Source organism: Medicago truncatula, chromosome 5 (assembly GCF_003473485.1).
Source record: "Medicago truncatula cultivar Jemalong A17 chromosome 5, MtrunA17r5.0-ANR, whole genome shotgun sequence".
NCBI lineage: Eukaryota > Viridiplantae > Streptophyta > Magnoliopsida > Fabales > Fabaceae > Medicago > Medicago truncatula.
In genome coordinates, this window is record NC_053046.1 from 4,065,533 (window position 1) to 4,088,337 (window position 22,805).

Consider the following 22,805-nt stretch of genomic DNA (forward strand, 5'->3'; position numbering starts at 1 on the left):
ATCATTCGATGTTAGTATCCACAAAGAACATAATTTTTCATTGAAGGACTTTTTTTGGTTAAATTCATTCAAGGACCCTATTCTCTATCATACTTATTTTTGTTGTCCTAATCAATAAAGAGGAAAGAAAAGTGGTTTGAGGTCACAAACTTCTCCATTACTCTCTAATCGTAATGTGCCTTATAATATGAGTGCTATAAGTTCTTCTACTCATGAAAAAAAGAGGTTATCCCTCCTTACAATTTTGTTGTCCCAATCAATAAAGTATATTTCTTTAAGGGTTAATAGAGCTTTACCCCCTCTAATATAGAGTACTCTTGGTTTTGCCCCTTGTAAATTTTTTTTTTTAGATTCCGTCCTTGTAATCTTTTATGTGGCGCTGATGTGGATATTTTTTATTTTTTTTTTCATTGGCCATATGTATAATTCATTTAACACATCATATTTAATTAAAAAAATTAAAAACCCAAAAAATAAAATATAATTAAAAAATCTGAAAAATAATTTTCAAAATAAAAAGTTCATATTTTTTTCCTCAAAAAAATAAAAAAATCTGGAACTCAATTTTCAAAATAAATAGTGAAGACATTAATGATTCATTGGTATTGTAAAACGACATACAATTTGGGACAAAAAAAATTTCCAAAGTGACATACAATTTGGGACGGAGGGAGTATTTTTTTAGAAAAAAATTATTTCAAAAAAAAATATTTATTTACCAGAATATATAATTTTTTTACAAAAATAAAAATAATTTTATTTTTGTAAATCAAATGATTCACTATAGAATTCTGGAAAAACCCTAAAATAATTTTATTTTTGTAAAAAAATTATATATTCCGGTAAATAAATATATTTTTTTATTTTTTCTAAAAAAATAAAAATCTGGAAAATAATATATATTTTTATGAAAATAAAAATTAAAAAAGAAAAAATCTGGAAAAAAAATTATTTTGAAAAACGTTGTTTAGACTTTTTATATTGAAAAGAAATCTGAACTTTTTTAATTTAAAATATATATATATTTTTTTTTATTTTGAAAATTAATTTCCAGATTTTTTTATTTTTTTGAGAAAAAAAATCTGAACTAATTTTTTTTAAAATTTTCAAAAATTAATTTTCAGATTTTTTTAATTATATTTTATTTTTTGGCTTTTTTATTTTTTTAATTAAATATGATATGTTAAATGAATTATACATGTGGCCAATGAAAAATAAAAAGAAATATCCACATCAGTGTCACGTAAGAGATTTTGCTGAGTCATAAGGGTCAGGGGACAATCCTGAAGAATCTTTATTTTACAAGGACGAAATCTAAATTTTTTTTTTACAGGAGGTAAAGCTCTATTAACCATTTTTTTAACAATGCAAACACGCACACACCAATTTTTAATAGACAATGTTTGTTTATGTATTGTGTTAATTGTCTAATCTTCTTTGATTTGCGATGCTGATTCCCTATTATGGGTTAAGTTTCATTTGGGGTGACTTTGATCAAATAGGATCTTACAATATCTGTCAAGTACTATTCGTGGTTTTTTCAAGTTTATCAAGAGCTAAATTTAGACTATATTTGTCTTAAATTCTTTTTTTTTTTTGGTACATGTCTTAAATTCTATTCTAATAATTTTTGTAATATATTCCGGCAACCAATGGACGTGAGGATTGGAAGACCGCGTAGGCCAACAATGTAGATTAATAATAGAATTAGGGTATGGTAATAGATAGTACTAGTATGCAAACCCGTGCTTCCCGTGCCAAGTACGGGCTAGAATTTCGTGATATTTAAAATATTAAGTAAAGATTTGATATCATTCTCATTTGTCTGGTTGTTCTCTGTGCAATGGGTCAATCCATGCCAGTGTTGGCTCCCTCGTAAGGCCCAACAATGGTATCATAGCTTAGATTGACTCTGTGGAGAAGCAGAATTGGTTTATGGTGGTAGATCTCATGTGCAGAGAGTCTCGTACTTGAGGGAGAAATGTTAATGTGTCAAGTGCGAGTTAAAGTCACATTGGATGTAAGAGTAGATGTTGAGTAACATATAAGTGTTATGATCCATATACCTAATTTCATAAGGTTTGGGGTGAAGATGTGTTGTCAAACTCACGTGTATTGTTCTCTTTGTTTAATGCGATTATCAAACTCGATGCAGAATCTCCCAAAAGTCACAAATAAATTGTCTTTTAATTTTTTGATGTCGTTTGTTTGTATTTTTTATCTTAAAATTTAGTTTTTAAATGTCATTGTTTTTCATCTGAATTTTTTCATTCAACCTCTATTAATTTAAATTCATCAACTTTTGGACTTTGGCGGCAAGTGGCAATAGAAAATTGCAGATGTGTTATGCTGAGTTCAGAAAATACATGTTTATTAGAGATTTAAAATTATGTGGCATTTCTTAATTGAATCAATTTTTTTAGTAAAGTAATTACCCAAAAATCTCCAACTCCTTTAACAAACTCATAAAATCACCGATAATTCACACTACTCTCTATACTTTCACGAACATAACGCACAATAATTATTTTTTCCCTTATCTTCTCTCATGTTCAAATTCCTTTTTCAAATCCGTTATTTTTCCTTCTAATTTCTTTTTTGTCTTCACATAAAGAAAAGAATATAAAACTCTCTTCATGAAACAATCACCAACCAACCTTCTGGAACATGGTGTTCCTCCGCTTGACCTTATTTTACTATGTAACGTGATTACGAACACGAATAGTTGGTCACTTGGTTAAAAAATATTAGTGTGTCTCGTGTGAGTCAAAGTTCTATGTTAGGATGGGATATATGGTCAATTTTAAACAACATATAAGTGAGATGATCCATATTAATGTCTCATATGTAATTAAAGCTTCACATTGGATAAAAAAAGTAGATGATGAGAAAAATATAAGTGAAATGACCCATATACCTAATGCCTTTAGATTTTGAATAAAAATATGGTGTGAATCTCACTTTTATGGTTGACTTTACCCTATTGTGATTATACAACCCTGTTTCAACTCCCCCGGGAGTCTAAACATTATGATGGGTGGTTTTGTTAGTTTTGGATATCTTTTATTTATTTATTTTTTGGATGTCATTTGTTTTGATGCTATTTTTTTATTCAACATCTATTATTTTAAATTACTTAACTTTTGATCTTTGGTGGGATCTGACAATGGAAAATTGTAGATTTGCTATGCTGAATTGACAAAATACATGTCCATTACACATTTTAAGTTAATATGTAGTGTCGCTCTCACTTGTGTGATTACTCTTAACCTAATATGATGATTCAACTTAGTGTAAACATCCTCTGTGGTCCCAACAATATAAAGAATAATTTTATTAATGTTTGAATGTCATTTTTTTTTTTATATTGAAATTTAGTTTTTGGATCTCATTCTCTTTCATGCTGTTTTTTTATTCAATCTTTATTATTTGAAAATGTGTTATGCTAAGTTGACAAAATACATGTTTATTATACATTTAAAGTGATGTGATATTTTTATAATTAAGTCTAAATTTTTGGTAATGTAGTTACCCAAAAATCTTCAAATCCTTCAACAAACTCATATAATTACCGACAACCCATCCTATTCCATTTACTCTCATGGTCAAAACACGCTACATATATTTCCCTTATCGTTTCTCTCATGTTCAAATTCCTTTTCATATTCATTCTTTTTCTTCTATTTTCATTTCTCTCTTCCCATCAAAGAAATGAACTTAAATCTCCATTCATGAAACCACTTAAACTAACCTATTTAACATGTTGTGATTCTATTTAACCTGATTTGACTATATCACATAATTACAGACACAAATAGTCACACACTTGATTAAGAGTTGTCAAGTGTGAGTTACCACTCTACATTGGATGGATGAGTATATTTTGAAAAAACATATAAGTGAGATGACTCATATGTCTAATGCCTTAAGGTTTTATCTAAAGATGCGGTGTCAATCTCACTTGTATAGTTGATATTGGCCTAATATATGATTATCCAGCTCAATCTAGGCCCACTCAGGAGTCCTAGAATTATCCCAACATTATGATAAACTATTGACTATTATTTTTCCCACCCTATGACCTTCTCCCGCGCCCTGTAATTTTTCCAAAAATGCCCTTGTGCATTCCGGATTTTAAAATCCGGATTCATGTTTACTATTTTGGATTTTATAATCCGGACAATTCTTATGTATAATCAGTCATCAGACTCTCTCACATTTTAACAGTTTTGAGTTTTGCTTTTTAAAAACAACAAAAAAACTAAGTAAAAAATGCTTAAAACCTGTCAAATAAAATCATAAAAATAGCACCAAAAAAATTCTAAAAATCAAATAAAACTAATGCAATTTTTTTTGGATTTTTCTAAGAATATGAAAAATGGGTCTAGACGATTGAATTTTGGATTTCTGATTTTCTGGGGAAGTTTCGGAGCAATCCAATCAAGTAGCCCGAAAATTCGATTTTTGACTAAGAACAGGTAACAATGACCCAAAAATAGAAGGATGATAGTTAGGAAGATTAACATTGTCCCTAAAATGACTATCCATGTTACAAACATGTTTAGAATTTGTGCTGATAAAGTTCGGATTATATAATTCGAACTGTTTTACCTTGAAAAAGGGTGTTTAGGGGGTTTCCGGATTATGTAATCCGGAAACATCATCTAACACGCCCTATTTTTTAAAGTTTCCGGATTACATAATCCGGAAAAACCCGTAACTCCATTTTTCACCCTATAACAAAGGAAAACACCATTCCGGATTATGAAATCCGGAAACTCAAGGGCATTTTTGGAAGAAAAAAAATAGGGCGCGCGAGGAAACCCACTGGGTGGGAAAAGTAATAGTCTAAACTATTTTGTTAGTTTGTGGATATCATTTGTTTAAATTTTTCATCTTAAATTTTAGTTATTGGATTTCATTTATCAACCAAGACCACGTCAAGTGAAAATGGGAGGACGTCACTTTTGAGATTATAAACATATCAGAGTATAACAATATGAACTACCAATCTCCATGATTATCGTACATGATTAATTAAATAGATCAAAATATTTTTAGGGATTTAAAGAGATCAAATTAGTTGTTGCAATAGCAAGCATGAAAAATGTAACAAATAGAGAAAATATAGGTTTAACGAAACTTTTGAAAATAAGAACGTTGAATTGAAAGTGGTGTGGAAATTTTGAGAGTATCAAATTAAGCTCCTTGATTATATCTTCATCATTCCTACGTTAAGCCATTAGATCTGAAGAGTATCAAAAAGTAAATTTGTGAATTTGGGCAACATATAATGGTGATAAAAAAAACAGTGAATTAGAAAATGGGAAAAAAAGTGAATAATAAAATTGTTTCAATAAAACAGAAGACAAATTTTAAGAAGAATTTCGAAGTTTTCATATAAATTCCAAAATGGCATGAAAATATTGAGACTAAAAACAATATTTATAACAAAAAGAAGCAAGTAGTCAAATCAATTACCCTTAATTTAATAGTGTAATTGCATTAGATTAAATGGTAAAAATGAAGATCTATTTTGGTCCTGACAAAAATGTGTAGGGATCAAATTAGTCATACCCAAATAAAAAGACTGATTTAATATGTCTTACAAAATCTAATAGAGATAATATAGTCATTGAATCAATTTTCATAGTTGAATCTTTCACGTATATTGTTAATTTAACTAAGTGGCGTTAAAAGTGTTAGTTAAGTGCTCCCTTTAAATTTTGCCTTGCAAAATTTGTTAAATGCATTTTTGTTGTTATTATTTTAAGTTCATCAGCGAAGTTTCTTCCAAAATCAATGTTCAGCAGGTAAATTATTACATCGATCATACATTTATATCGATGAGAAGTTTACTTATATCTATGGGTTTTGTGATATCGTTCGGTTATAAGGAAAACACTTATTTGATCTAAAATTTGAAATACTGACAGTTCGATTCGGTTAAGATGATTCATTTAAGGAAATCTGAAGAGATTCACTTTCATGCAGTTTAAATACGACCGTTTTTTGGTCGATCCCATTTATAATTGAAAAAATTATATTATACCAAATTAATAATTTATAACTCCATGGTTGACTAATACGAATTTGATGAAAAATTAAAAAGGCTCAACTCACAGCTAATGTGCAAGTCAATAACATTTGTAAAACAAATTCATGGTTACAATGTAGTTATATCTCGTGATTCTCTGTAACGTACTCATCAGACCGTAAAGCCAAAAGTTACACTATTTATAGTGGAAAATTACAAACCAATATTGCTAATGTACATTGCACCACTACATTTTAATAATTTGATTAACAAATTAGAGGAATAATTGATGGATGATAGTTAATGAGTTGCATATATATTAAAAAAATATTTGCACAAATTTTGTTATGCAGCATAGAAATATTTCAGAATGCAATAAAAGAAATAAATGTTGAGATTTTAAAATTGAAAGACTCATTAAAATTATTGATCATCATATTTGATTGTTTGTTAATTGAAGTTTTTTTTATCAATTACAATGATTGGAAATAAATGTCTTTGACCAACAAATTAACATGAGATGGGGGCAAAAATCATGGACCGTTAACACTTAAAACCTACTTTATCGAGCAAGTAATGATTCTTTTTTTTAAGGCTTATGTTTTTTTTTGAAGGCTCATTTCATTTTACTAATACAAATACTATCTCTGTTACATGTACCATTTAATGCATGTGAGTAAATTTTAAATAGATTAAATAGATAAATAAATATATTCAATATAAAATTCCAAGTAGCAATGAAATAGACAAATTAAATAATAAACTCTTCCTTACACCAAAAAAATAAATAAAAAATAAACTCTTCCGTTTTTTCCTCCAAGAATAAAATAGACCAATTTTTTTGACAGAAACGTTCCTAATAAAATGAAGGCCTATAATTATCGAATAATCTCGTTTAAAGAATACAACATGTTTTTTTAGATAGATGTGATGACAATGGTCATTAGAAACTCAAACATGTATTTGGAGGAGTCAGAGTTTAAACCATGTCACATTACCTAATAATTTTAACATTTTGTCAGTTGAGTTAAAACTTGTAGACTATACAGTGGGTTTTTTATTTGACAAAAGAAATATAACTTTTTGAAAGAAAAAAAAAAACATGTTTTCTTGATGTACAAAATAAAAACATATGCATACATGATACATACATCCTTGAGAAATTAATGATCATTAAAAAATGGTACCAATGCAAGAAATAATTAAAGGGCTAACATCATTTTTTTTTTCTTTAGTGAAAATGAAAATGGGAGAAGATTTGCATAGGATCTTTGGTGCACTCTTGTTGAGATTAAATTACTAACTAAAAGGATTTGAAAAATGTACATATTATTATTTGGATCTTTTTGTTAAGTCTTATTTGGACGGTTATTTTTCATATAAATTCATTTATGAATTTTTATTGTCATTTAATCCTTCCTTTAATTTAATTATACATTTTATTTGATGATATAAGATTTTCATTCCAAGCAAGAGAAGTCAAACACGTTGATTGATTAATTTTTTTACATTAATGGTTGATTCATACTTAGAAACGACAGAAATGGAACATGTGCATAAAAATAGAATTTGAATTGTTGATTTAATTTATATCTTTATTCCAAAATAACTTCATCAATAATATACTGCTATAAAAATCAAATCAAATCAATTAAGATCATTTTCCTAGAAATGTATAAAAAAAAAAACCAATCGAGTATTCATTATTATGTTTGGTTTGAGTCAGTCAATTCACCTACTAACTGAAGATTATAACAATGAGTCCCCGTGAGCTTAGCTCAGTTGGTAGGGACAATGCATATTTTATGCAGGGGGCGAGGTTCGAACCCCGGACACCCCACTTCTCCACATTTAATTGTGTGAGCTCCAACCACTACGCTACTTGACAAAAAAATAAAAAATAACAATGAAGTTTGGATGACAAATTTCTAAGTCCAAAGTTTTACCAAACTTCATCAACATGACCATGTCGAAAAAGAGTGTCAATCATTTTGGAATAACATTATTTTTATATTTGAATATTTTTGAAAAAAAATTAGAAAGCAATCTCCCAAAAAAAGAACAATGTCATTGTTTAATGATTGAATAGTAAAAACGAAATAGAATAATGTGATAAGGATTGATTAAATTGATATTCAACAAGAACATGAAAAGCGTGATCATAAAAATTGAAATGCCATCAAATATCATCAAAGTCTTAATCAATCATCATTAATGCCTAAAAAAAAAATCAATCTCTTATTGTACAAATTAAATTGTCATTTATTATTTAATATGTAACTTTTTATTTAAAGAAAAAACATCTATTTTTAAAATTTAAAATGTGTATAAAATATAAAAAATTATACCACTATTAAAACATTATTATTTTTTCATATTGAACACTTTTTTTATTTTTTAAAAATATTCTTGAAAAATATGATAGAGTAGGGATCTTTTTTCTAAAAAAATAGTCATTTAAAAAATAATGGGTTAAATGAAATGCTAATTATTGATTGTTTTATTGTAAATGAGTATGATTCAGAATAAAATCAATCTTCCTACACGATAAAAACACAATTTTTCACATTGATATGATATAATTATTTTTCTTCATAAAAAAATATCAAAAAAGAGCTTGAAATTAATTATAACTATATTTTTTTAGTATAAATGTGTTTTCTTATAATTGCATTTTGTTCATGTAAATATATAGTTCAAAATATTTGCAGTTAATTACTAAATTTTTCATCATGATTCATACACTCAGCATGGACTACTTTTTATTTATCATTTTTTTACCATTCCAACATATTTACTAATATCAGCAACACAATTTCGCGAAGAACTCAGCAACAAAATGATTATACATATTATAACTTGAATATTTACGATGGACTCCCAAATTCCTCTAAAAAAATAATTAAAAAGCATCATGTTAAACAAAAAAAAAGAAAAAAGAAAACATCTTCCATATTAAGATCGATGCTTTAGAAAAAAATGTGAACATAAAACCAAACTCAATAATCTTGAATCATCAGAAAATAAAAATTAGGTTAAAACGGAAACACAGACAACGAAATAAGACGATTTATAGAATACAACAAATTTAATACAAAAATAAAATTACAAAATATTCATTTCCTCGTAAAAAATATCGTGTGTGGTCATAGATTTTATCAAAAAATTTGGCCCCCATAATGGTTTGAGTACGGGAGGTTAATAAAATAAAAGTGAGAGAATGAGAGATTGAAGAGGAGAAAAAAATGAGAAAGTGAGAGAGTGAGTCAAAAAGGAGAAAATGAGTGGATTAGAGAGATGAGGGAGACACATATTTGGAATGAACAGAAAGCTCTTCTATTTTATTTTGATTTAAAAGAAAAATATTGAAAGAATTCAAAAGAGGAGGAGTAACCTAACCACGATTGTTGCTCAAATAAGAAGAATGAGTTGATTGTTCTTTATGTGAGAAATGATATGCATGATTTGTTTTTAACAACAATCAATGTGCTGATGTGGATTAATGTAAATGTGGTAGAAACCAATCATGATCAATTGTGAAAACAATTGTGTATTTGTGTAAGAGCAATTAATGAGGTTAAGCAAGATTGAGTGACAAGTATACTTTTAAAAAAAAATAGCGCAAATATATATAATAAAGATGAGAGAAAATGGAGAGCTAGAAAATCGAAGTTTTTGTTTTTTCAGAAAGCTTCACTTTTTTTACTTTTTTCAAAAAAATAGGTGAAGCTTTGTGAATGATATGTTTGCAAATTAAAGATTAAGGTGTGCGACATCAACATAATTTTTTTTTATTTTTTTTTTTATAAAATCAAAGTTTAAAGATTCATTTTTTTTCTTTCTAAATTAATATTGAGCCAAAAGAAGAAAAAAATTGTGAGTATGTAAAAAAATATTGAGCCCTTTTTATATCCTATGACAATACACAGTAGACTAGATAAATCCCAATCATATTCTAAATTAGAGCCTAAGAAAAAAGATTTTATCGTTCTCAAGTCTCTTACCTTTTGAAGCTTCGAGATTTTGTAACTATGATTATTTCGTGTAAGTTTTGGATTTGCAAATTCTTTGTCAGTGCTGAAATAATTTAAAGAATTTAAAATGAAATAGAGATTAATGTGTGTGTTCCCTCAAAAAAAGATTAATGTGTGTAATAAAAAAAAACGACAAATTTATAGAAAATAACACGATGATAAAAGAAAAAAAAAATTCTATATGCAAAGAACCAAATATTAAGTATGCTGATAAAACAGGTTAACCCTCTCTTTCCTTTCTCTCGTGTAAGCCGTCACAAAAAACTCTAGTTTCTTCTCTTCATCCACCAAAAAGGGGTGATTTAGGGTCATTTTTGACCCAAAATCACCCCTCTGACTCGTTTTTCTATTTCCTTTTTATTGAAATAAGTGATTTTCACATTTATTTCGTTTTATTTTGTGATTTCGTCGTATTCGTGCGACGTTGGTTGTTCGTCGTCTTTGTGCGACGTTGTTTGTTTTTCTTGTTTCTCTCAGGTATTTGATCGTTTCAGATTGTCAGATCAGCTTCGATCTAGTGCAGATCCAATCAATGACTTTGGCGTCATCCACGTTGCAGATCCGGAAACATGGTTATTCCGGAGATTTAAATATAGTCATATGTGTAGGTATTTGTACTTTGCGTTTTATGCTATTAACATGGATGCTGTGAGCCTCTTCATAGATTTATCCTTTTTATTTTTAGCGAATTTGCATTATATCGATGTACTCTTTCAATTTGAATGAATGAATATCTTTTATTTTATTTTATTTTAAAAAAAAAAAATGCTGATAAGTCTATTACGACCAAATATTTATAAAATATTATAATCAGTCAACCGTCTCACTTTATAATTTTTTTTTTGAGGGAACACTTTATAAAATATATGAAAGCACATACCAATGGGTTCAAATAAAATATTGAAAGACTTACGGAGGATTGCTCTTTAGATGCCCACCTAACAACTGTGTACATGTATTTAAAAAAATATTATGATAGTAAACTACCGTTTGTTGTTAAAAAGAAGTTAATTATCTTTAACACTTTATAAATCAGTTAAATCATTTTTTAAATTGGTTTAATTAATTTAAAAAGCGTTCGAACTGTAATTCCCTACTAATGGAGTATGGTGAACAATTGCTAGGTCTCTAGAGCAATCTCCAAAAATCATTGCTTTATCTCATAATGATTTTAAATACGTATAAAATATTGAAGTTCAATCTGAAGAATATAAAAAATCATTAGAGATGCTCTATAGATATTTTTCTTCTTCTTAAAGAACCTTAATTATTAACAAATATTAATGATTTTTCTGAAAAAAATGCAAAAAGAATAATATTCAAACAATTATTGGAACATCATTTTCTTAATTTAAATAAAATACTCAGAGTATTCAGGACGGTCTTTGATACATTCAGGACGGTCCTTGCATGGTATACACTACACAGGTGACAGTGATCAATCTATATGTATATTAATGTCGTGGCTGGAGCTACATATACGATTCTTCCTCCACTGTGTGACATTACTCCATCTTGTTGATATGAATAAATCTTTGATTAAATCCACGCATCCTCCGAAAGCCAGCCTTAGTGGTGCTATCATTTCTTGACGTTTTGCCGTTCAAATATGGCACTACATGTTTCTTCATATCCGCCTCGGATATCCCTAGATGCTTTCCAGGAACGCTAATGAAATGGACACGGCCAGCTTCGTCTAAAGTTTTTAAGCCAATCCAGTCTTCAGTGTAGAGTTTTGTCTGCAAAGCAGATTAAGGGGAGTTATGTACGTAAAAATACAATTGGCCTACTACAAGAAACTTGAAACTTAATGCTCTGTAGAACTATTAGTTGTTTTTTTCAGTTGAGCTGAATCTGTGGTTTGCTTGATCATTGCATCACAGTGCAGTGACATGAAGCTATCAAATAACAGCTAGCCTAATAATGCCAGGAATTTCAAATAAGTATTTCAGACATCTCTGTCTAAAATGGCTATTTCAAGAAAAAGAATTGAAACCTACAAACTTTTTATGTTGAAATGCCAATGGCATTTAAATAGGTAATAAGCTTAAGGAAGCAACTCTACTGATATATCATTTAATAGATGGGATACAAATTCCCAATTATAGTACCAAGCATCACAGAAAATATCAAGACAAGTCAAATAAAAAACGATACCTCTTGTGGTGGTAGAACTGGCTTGAAGAAGCCATCTGGATAATAACCAAACCAGGATGTTTCTCTCGGTATTAAAACTGTGTCTTGCTCAAACTGTTACAGTATAACATAAAACGACAAATAAACACATTTTATCATGAAGTCAGCTTGAAATATTCTTAACATATTAAAGAAAGATTTCTTTAGATCGAGGACTTACCATGATAAGTACCAAATTCTCTAAGCTACTGAATCTTTCCTTGTAAGTGGAATTCCTCTGACCGGGTTTTTCATTATTAAGCTTAGGGAGGTACCTACAGTTCTCCAAATATTTAGGTATGGCCTGAAATCAAAATTGGTTTTAATCAGAAGGTTCGGAACAAATTTTATGCAAACAAACTACTATGATAAATAGGTATGATTTATACTTGAGTAGAAAAAAAACAGGCTCAGCAGTGACATTTTATTACTAAATTTATACTTGTTAGAGAAATAAGTCATCAGTTATGATTTTCTAATCAATTACTAAATTGATACTCACATTTGGTAATTTTAGATATCCGCTAGGAGCCAAGTGTTCCTACAATTTTTTGAATTGAGGTATGTTAGAGACTGTAAGGTGCGAGCAGTAACTAATGAGCGACGAAGTAATGCGATAATTAATTCTGAACAAAGCAAATATCTTATACAAGAAAAGAAAACAAGAAAATTACAGATCAGACAGAAGAGAAAATAAACAAAAGAGAGATGAATACTTGAATATAGTTACTGTACACCTCTCCCTTGATGAGATTGTCTGCAAGGACACAAAAGATACCTGTCTGTAGAAACAAAAAATCATTTAACAACAGAAGAAGGCAGAATAAAATTTTGATGTAGATTCTTATTATCTGTCTATTTGTGGACATTAGTTACTTATGACAAATAATTTTCAGGGACGCCACATTACATTACATGCTGCAATATTTTGCAAATAACCATAACATGTGGCATTACCTAAATAGTGAATCAAAACACTCTTTATGAGGTAGGAGTGCACCAAAAAGGAGATAAAGAGAGGAATATATATGGGTAGGATAACAATAAAAATTTACAAAACGATTTCACTCTATTCCACAGTATATATAGAAATTTAAGGAAAGAAAATATGCTTGATTTTCGGTCCCCTCTATTTCAACTGAAAAATAAAAAGTCATGTTAGGTTAAAAAAAAAATCCCCTTCGACTACCTACCACTACTCTCTACCGTCAAGGCCAAAATTAATTGAGCTATGATGAATATTTCACTATTCCGTGCTATAAGATGAATAAGGATGACTGAGGTCTACTTTAAAGAAACGAAGGGGGTACAGTAGGGGATTGGGATATCACGCAAAGGTTGGACGTGTGACCTCGTTTAATGCTTAGTTGCAAACATGGCAGCAACAGAGTGCTGGAAGACAGAGGGAAACAAACCGCGAGAGGGGAAAGAACTAGGCCTCTCTAATTGCCAGGGTCTTATTGTCTTTAATTTCTTGAGAGTTCAAATTCATCCTTATATGAAGTTATCGCTGCTGTTATACTATCCCACTGCAGTAACTGAAGTTTAGCATCAGATTCCAGTGGGTATCATTAGCGTTAAGTCTATATATCTGTTCAGACCGTCTTATTAAATAATCAAAGTGGTCACTAAAACAATTAAAGAATACTGTATTTCCAAAATCAATACCATCATTCAGAAATAATAAAGGCATCATGCTGGAAAGTAACGATGATACTCACACCACAGAGGGGAACCGAAGCAGTACCAGCATGAGGGCCTGCTAAAGAGATGAAGTTCTTAACCTGCCCAACATTAATAAAGAATCATGAATAAGTTGACAAGGGTAAGGATCTAGAAATGCAAAAATGCACGGAATATTGAAAAGAGAAAAATGAATACATAGAAGAAAGAAGGATAAGCAGAACAAGAAGGATCTATATCAACATTTATTCAAAGCACATGAATAAAATTCCCATTTCTCACAGTATAATGAGAAACTATGGAAGACAACTAGATAGTTAAAAAACAAAATGCTATTCTACACCCTATTGTTGTAAAACATAATAAACTAGAAAGGTGAAACAAAGATAACAATTTAGAATTCGGCTGATTAGTGGAAAATGTATGCACATGAATATGAAACTATGGATTTATCATAATCAACCCCTATAATTATCCATTATAGACACAAGAGTTCTCATTAATATTTTATGGAAAACATTATTCTTCAGCATTGTTCGCCATGTAACGTAATATGTAGAAAAATAGACAACAGAATAAGTTGAACTATTATAGAAAAAATTGCACTTGTAAAACTATAGATTCTTACGGGAGGTCCTCCTTCACAAAACTCGACCACACCTCGACCAATTAAATTTCCCTGTAGGACAAAAAAATTCAAGAATGAACAACAAAAATAAGCATTTGTGAGATGAATTATGCAAGAAATTAGTTTAACATTCCTTGCAATGAATGAAAAAGGAAAGAAAAGAAAGAGTTATGCACAGACATGAACCACTTCAAAATTGGCGCCAAACCGTGCATATATCATGCACGGGCGTTCTTAACAAATACATGGTCGGGTGCACGGGCGTTAAAGTGTTGGTAGGTCAGCTGCCCCTTTTCAGTAAAATAAGTTACTACATGAAAGGTATGGAATTTACAATTAAGTGTCACAACTTGCTGGAAAACATGCTTAATTAAGGGAAAAGTGAAGATGTAAAATTATGAAGTGCAACGTGTCATAGAGGGGTGATAGATCACAGTCCAGTTTATATGGCCGAAGTTTGGCCATCCGCCATTGAGAACATTGATCAAGCATGTAATGTAACAACTACAAGGGCTTGAAGGATTGCAGCCTTTAAGAGGCAGAGAAGGAATACTAGTAGTAACTTAGTATTCACCACAAGGACGAGATCATTGATGACGCTGAAAGATGAGTCTGAAATTCGAAAAAACTTAAAACCCTTTAACCACGTATGGACATAATTTTACTTTTACCTACTCTGTTGTTGCTATCTAAGAATGATTTAAAACCTTTGTAAAATCAACTTCTTTCTAATAGAGAAATGATCAGCATCCATTGACACTCAACAGAAAGAAAGAAAAAACAGGAAAAAAAAAACATCTTAATTCTCATGTTTTACCTGGGAGAGGCCAACAATGTTGTATCCTCCCTTCAACTCTTTCATTTTCTTCACCTGTATATGGTGGAAAAAAGAGTAAAAAGATTAATTCAAAAGCACAATAAGAAAAGAAATGTTACCACAATAATGCAGGAATCTCTTTATCACCTTCTGGCAAACAACATCTGTCTGCAGACATATAAGACAACAAATTACTATTAGTCAATATTGTCATTAGGCAAATACCATAAAAACATCAAATCCTTCTGCCCTTATTACCTGTTCTTTCAAAGGCATAAACCATGAATCCCATGATCCATTGCCTACCTCTCTGTAGAAAATTAGAAAACTTCATTAGTAAAAAAAAAAAACTAAGGGTATGACTTACTTTCCTTTTTTCCCCTAAATTAAGGAAGCTATAAAAGAAATTAATTTTCATTCAATTTAGGTGTAAAAGTTTTTACATTGTTGACAAATCACAACCACTCATATGTGTGACTTTAAGAACTAGTTATGGCTAAAGTCAAATGCTTTCAATGATCTAACGATTATGATTGATTGATAGTGTAAAAAAAATTTACGTTGACCGTGTATATAATTAAATCATTTTAAAAAAAATCTAAAATATACATCAAAATATAGAATTAGACCTCGAAAATCTTGCATCCAACTAATACCATGAAAAACAATAGAAATATTAGAGAAATTAACACAAGAAAATTAGTTGATAAATGATGAGTAAAGTAAGCATACACGCAGAATCCCTTAACACCAGAGTATGTGATCAATTCTTGTGTGAATGATTTGACTCCACGGTTAGAACACTGATCTCCAATTCCTGCAATGCGTAGTTATGAATATGATGGTATGCTACTGAATTATTAGTATAAAGAAAAGAAAGAAGTAAAAATACCGTGAAGGACAATGAAGGGAATTGAGTGTGAAATGGGGAAGAAGAAGAAGAAGAAGAAGATGAAGAGAAAGGACAAGGGAGGAAGACGAAGTAGAAGCATCATCGTGAAACTGCTACAACTTGTTTGTTGCTGCCACGGAAGACAAGACAACAAACAAAGAAAGAAAGAGAGGTCGTTGGGAACTCTTAGCATTAAAATTAACTGCTTTTCAACTATTTATGGCTAGTATTTCATTCCTTTCATTCAAAAACATTTAATGCTAGTAGTTGGCTGAGTTTTTCTAGTAAATATCAATAAGGATACTTTAATAAATTTCATTTATGTTTTACATGAAATCTAAAAAATTAATTGCACTTAAATCACATTTCTTTAATTTTTGTCTAAAAGTAATATTTGTCTAATCACTTTTAATTAATTTTTTAATTGTATCATCTACTACTAATTAATATGTTATACATCACTTCCAACTTTTTATTTTACAATTTACATTTATGATGATAAAATATAAGCTTAAATGTTCTTTTGGTCCCTTAAGTATTTAATTGGTATTGTTTTGGTCTTTTAACTAAAAAAAGATTGTTTTAATAGTTTAAGTGTTTTTTTAGTCTCGTTTTGGTCCCTTCTGTTAGGTTTCCGTTAGGGTTAAAAAAAAGTTAACTTTTAGACACGTGTCACTTGTCATTGACTCTGAATTCTTTTTTACAAAAAAAAAATCCAAAGCCAATAACAAAGTGACACGTGACACCTTGTCATTGGTTCTGGGGTTTTTTTAAAATTTTTTTTTTTAAAAAAACAATATTAAAAATAATTTTTTTATAAAAAAAAAAAGAAAAATATTCTCAGAACTAATGACATGGTGACACGTGTCCACACTTAACGTTTTTTATTAAACCTAACGGAAACCTAACAGAAGGGATCAAAATGAGATTAAAAAAAACTTAAAGTACTCTAACAATCTTTTTTTTTAGTTAAGGGACCAAAGCGATACCAATTAAATATTTAGGGGACCAAAAGAGCATTTAAGCCTAAAATATATCAATAACTAATCTAATAAAATAATTAATTTTTATTATATTTTTTAATCTATATAAAATAGTCATGTCTATGGATATTGTAACAACGGTTATACATTTGTTTGATCATAAGTTTAAATAAAATTCATTTTTGACGCAGATAAATTAAAAATTAATATGAAAGATTTTTTTTTCAAAATAACTCTTTTTATAAGTGTGTACACTTGACTAATTTTGCTTTGGTTTTGGATAGCACTGCTAGATAGATAATTAATAATGGTAGATATGGTTCATAAATTAATAGATGAAGACCAAATGATACGTGGACAGCTGGACTGTTCGGAGTAAAGTGACACATCAAGATGGATGTTAATAGTATCCTTTATATCTAATCCTAGCAAACATGCTTATCCTAATTGCCAAACCCTAATCCTTATTTTTTGGCTCCAAATCGTTATGGCCGTTAGATGAATTATCCATCTGTTTCCAATAAACAATTTCTTTCAATTTTAAGTCACAAGTTCATTGGTAACTACACTTCACACCAATATTCTCCTCTACTTTCCAATATTCACCTACCACTACCGAACTCTCTCTCCATTGCCTCCCTCCGTCGTCTCATCTTCCACTACCGAAGGCACATCTCCTCCCTCCTCTTGGCCCACCACCGAAGACAACTCCCTGTCTTCAGCCTAATTTCTTATTTCCTTCCTGTTTACCACAATTTTCTCACTCACGTAAGCTCTCTCTGTACCGCTTTCTCTCTCCCCCATAACTCTATCCTCCATTGTTGTATCTTTCTCTTTGTTGCCCTCATCTCTCCAATCGTATTGATGGTGTTGTTTGATTTGCTCGGTAATGGTGGCTTTTAGAGGTTTTCTGCAACACAAAGCGGCGGAGGTCGGAGCTGGTTGTGATGGACGGTCTCGCAATTTAAAAGTTGTGTACCCATTTGATTAATTCATTCTCCAAGTTTCAATTTATCATTCTTATTTAATCTTAAACTAATTTTTTCTTTCTTCTTTTTGTTTTTGTTAGGTTATCCACCTTCCTCTAATCCCCCAATCATGAAAGTCATCTCCCCCCTTTATAGTTATCCTATTAATTTCAATTTTCATTTTTTTTTTCCATCTTCTGCTTATATTTTTTAGGATCTGAGGGTATCTGTCATTGGCATTTTATTTTAAGCATTGGGTTTTTATTTCATTCTAATTTCTTGCTCTTATACCCAACGCCTCTTTCTTTGTAGTGCTTTTATTTCATTCTAATTTCTTGCACTTATAGATTATTTTGTGAATATTTCCACCAAGTTTTTTCATGTGCTCAATGCTAATTGCCCAATCTTTCTATATGGCAGTTCCAAGGATGATTGCATAACCTTTCATCTTTACATCACACTCCATTTTTCACATGTTAGTTACATAATTTTTCTCAATTTTATCTAAATTTTTTCTCAATTTTATCTAAATGGGTGATTTGTTTCGACGTTTATGTTTCTTTTGTATCTAAATGAGTGATTTGTATCTGTATGATTGTATAGATACATTGTGTCGTCTATAAAAACTTTTAACAAGGTTTGCTCTAACTTTGGATAAAATAGTAGAGTTTGAGTTAGAAGCTAACATATTGTGTAGTATAATGTAAATTTGATATTTTCAAACTTGGCGGTGTTGTATTCATATTTTTTAAACTGATGGTGTTTTGGTCTGGAAGAAAGTAATTTTGGTATGTTTTGTGTTGCTTTTGTATCTGCTGCTATAGAGTTATAAATTGATGGTTTGTCGGTTTTGTGTCTTGGTGTTTTGTTAATGTCTATTATGTTATTTTCCCATTGAGTCCTGCTGTTTTTTCAGTATATGGCTGTTAAGGTTTGTCTTTTTGCCGGTTGTTGCTAATGTAATCTATTTTCAATTGTGTATCTTTTCCTGTTAGTGCAGAGGTGTTGTAATTTCTATCCCAAATCCGGTTATGCCTTCATGATTGCATTTTTTAACTACAATTTTAGTGTTATTTTAGATTAAATTGTTTCTGTTTGTTTTTTTATTCTTTTCAATCAACCAATTATATTGATAAACTACACATCTAGGCACAAGGTATAACCAGAATGCACAAGAAGATTACATTAAAACTACCAATGCACTGACGTAGGAAAACAGGAAAAAAAAATAGCAAAAGCTTGCTGAAAATATCAAATTAAAATTTGCACTAAAACTGAACATACCAACTGCAGGCAAAAATGCCTAAAAAACCATATGCAAGTACAAAAGAAAATTGCTTTGAACTGCATACCCGACAGTAAAAACAATGCAGAATTTGGACGTTCCTCTTCAAATAATTGTTGGAGATTGGTTTGTTTGTTTTTCAATTTAGGATTTGCATATTGGTGATTTCACAAATCAAGGTAATTGTTCACATAAATAATCGTCCGAAGGCATAACCGGATTGAATGCATGGAAGCTTTTTTTCTTCATATTTATGGTTTTAGGATAAATATGTTTAAATGTCTTTGTGTATATCTACTTTGCTTTCAACTGATTCTTTCTATCTGATTTCCATTCATGGCTTAGGTGATTTTTGCTTTTGGTTGCTTTTGCTTTAGGTGACTTATGATTCTTCTATTGTCTCTTATGTTGCTGCCTATTGAGCAAAATCAAACCCTCCTTTCAAGTGAGCCTTGAAATAATCCATATCCTCGAAATAATCCATATCCTCAACAAAAAATTGCTTCTTTATTATTTTTTTATTTTTGCTGATGTATAAGTTTTACTCTGTTTCCTTACATACACTAATATAACTTATTTCAGTACTAATGTAGGTAACATGTGCCTTAACATTGTTGAAAACGGAATAATGGATTAACAAATTAGGTTATAGCGATGAAGAAGTTTCTAAAATGATAAATATTCTTTGCATTAAGGTTGTCTAGAACCATTGTTATGTCATGCTGCCATATGTCATTCAATAGCAGCAAACTAAATGGAGAATCAACTGCAATCAAATTTACTTTTAAAAACAATCATTTAGGTAGTTAATCAAAGTGATTTTATATTATGCTACTGGAACTCTTCTTCTGAATTAATAGATTTAATTGAAGATATGAACTGTGGTCATGAATTTACTAATCATTTCGACAAATAGTTAATATGTAGCTATGTTCAATTTGCTAATAATGTTCTTTATCTTCTCATATTCATATTCCGCTTGAGTCTTTTTGCTCTTTTTTTTACAATTTCTACTACCATTCCTATTATTGTTTATCTTTTTTTGACATCTCAGTTATTTTTTTCCTTTCTCGAGGGGTTATTAAATTGGCAATTGTCAGTTTTTTTTCCTTTCAATGTGAAGACAAGGCTTTTTTTAGTTGACTCTTTTGTATCCCTTTGTTAGTTTATAGTTTTTTATGCAATACTTAGATGTACATGTGGTATGCCTTTTAATTATCTAGGTGAGAAGCATTCCTTGGCCTGATATGAGTTTATTAATATGCTTTTGTTGTCCTTAGGGAAGCCAATCTTCTGCATGTCCTTATAATTTGTTTTTTGCTTTTATATATTCGAGATTGGATATGGACAATGAAAGGTTGACTTGAGTCATGCCTTTTGGTGTGTTGATAAATCAAGTGGTGCGGCCTTCTTGAGCAGTGCAAGACATTTTTTCTGTCATTACAGAAATTTCATCTTGGTTTTCTACTTGATGATGCTTCAATAATACGGGTTTCTACTTAATTAGTAGAGTTGATTTGGTTTGTATTGTTCCAAGTTTGTTTTTTGTTTTTGATTTGTTTAGTGAGGAGTCTAGAACCGGCATGGTCTTGGTTGTTTTGTGTATTTACATAGTTGCTCTTTTGTATACAGGACTCTGTATCTGTTTTTCAAATATATCATGTATTAAGATGTGTTCTTCATAAACATATATTAAATAAGCAAGCTATAATACTACTTATGTGCGTCACACGGGTTAAAAGGATTCAGAGGTGAATGTGATAATGGATTCAGATCACATGGCCATGTTCTCTAAACTAAAAAAGCTCACCTCACATACTAAAGATTGGTCACAAATATTAGATACGCTTTCATTGGTTTTTTTTTTTTTTGAAGGATTCATTGGTTTTTTTTTTTATCAACGGTTAAGACATTCGTGGTTCATGCTTATTAGTTTGTGATTTTATAGACCCAGTGTATTATTTTTTAAAATAAATGGAGAATGGTGAAATTATTTTTAACGAAATTGACACTTGATCATTTTAATAAAAACCATTGAAGAGATTTGAATATTTAAGATTATAACGTTAAACTCTTGCTATTGAGCTGATATGATTTAGGTTCATTTATGTGTATACTAATTCACTTACGTTCCAAATAAAGAATGCTCATCACTTTTCATACTTAGAGAGAAAAAAAATGTAAAGTTATATGCAATTGATTTATTGAGTCTATGTTTTGGAGCATGAAACTACAGAATTCATACATGTGAGTTACGGTGTGTCTATATATATATATATATATATATATATATATATATCACGTTGGAGTGCCATCATAACAGTTTGCATAGATAATCAATTTTTTTTTGTCAGAACTTGCGTATATATGAAGAGTGTTCAACTCAAAAACTTACTTCATTATGTAAAAGAATTAATTAAGTTAAAATGCTAAAATATTGTTCAAATATAATTATATATATATATATATATATATATATATATATATATATATATATCTTATAAACCAATTTATATAGTTGAGTTAGAGACTAATAAAATACAAATATCATCTTTCTTTTGAGTTTCGAGTGGTGATCATTTTCAATTTTGTATCAATGATTTGGTAGGCTAAATATTTGAACGTTGGATATACGAAATATGGATGTAACCACAATCTTTGGATGTTCAAAGAATTCTTAGGCTCATGAGTTAACTTGCAAAGTGTGTAAGTCGATGTCAATTGGGCAACAATTAAGTTGTTGTCAACTGCAGTGGATTATCCAAGATCCTAAGTCAGGGGTGTAAAAATAATAACTTCATTAAAAAAAAATGATATCTTTTTTTTTTTTGAAGGAGGATATTTATCATTAGGAACTAGAAAGAATAATTGTATTATAATAAAATGCCAATAATGTTTTTAACTATATATGACCCGTGCGGCAGCACGGGTGGACGATCTAGTGATTCTTAAATGAAGACCAAATAATTGTTAAGATGGCCTTCTATGCTTTGCTGATTGTCATGATTTGAGAGGGAAAACCTTTCATATATACAGCTACAAATTAATACATCATTCGGTCACTATTATAAATAAAAATTCATATTTTAGACTCATTCAATCAATAATATATGTGATCTACATTATTAACCATATACATCATTTATTGAATAAATCTAAAATGTGAATTTTTGTTTATAATAGTGGTCAGAAGATGTACTTACTTAGATATCCACACAAGAAATGAAAATAATTCAGGTTATGAGATAAGGAAGGATTAAGGAATATGGGAGGACTTAATAGGATTATAATATATATATATAT

At 29.8% G+C, this 22,805-nt stretch overlaps 1 protein-coding gene and 1 long non-coding RNA gene across 2 annotated transcripts; one reads left to right on the forward strand and one right to left on the reverse strand.

Moving 5' to 3' along the window:
- Nucleotides 1–11,338: 11,338 nt before the first annotated feature.
- LOC11430135 (palmitoyl-protein thioesterase 1) lies at nucleotides 11,339–16,471 on the reverse strand. Its single transcript, XM_003611300.4, has 12 exons — nucleotides 16,267–16,471; nucleotides 16,107–16,191; nucleotides 15,633–15,684; nucleotides 15,522–15,542; nucleotides 15,375–15,428; nucleotides 14,558–14,608; nucleotides 13,968–14,030; nucleotides 12,963–13,028; nucleotides 12,749–12,787; nucleotides 12,428–12,550; nucleotides 12,229–12,321; nucleotides 11,339–11,810 (listed from the first exon to the last, which is right to left on the reverse strand). Exons 1-12 carry the CDS (start codon nucleotides 16,457–16,459, stop codon nucleotides 11,577–11,579), a joined length of 1,074 nt encoding a protein of 357 aa, XP_003611348.2. The 5' UTR covers nucleotides 16,460–16,471; the 3' UTR covers nucleotides 11,339–11,576.
- A 1,226-nt stretch (nucleotides 16,472–17,697) lies between these two features.
- On the forward strand, nucleotides 17,698–21,188 carry LOC112422211 (uncharacterized). Its single transcript, XR_003012518.2, has 2 exons — nucleotides 17,698–18,017; nucleotides 18,153–21,188. It is a non-coding gene; the product is annotated as an uncharacterized lncRNA (long non-coding RNA).
- Nucleotides 21,189–22,805: the final 1,617 nt, after the last annotated feature.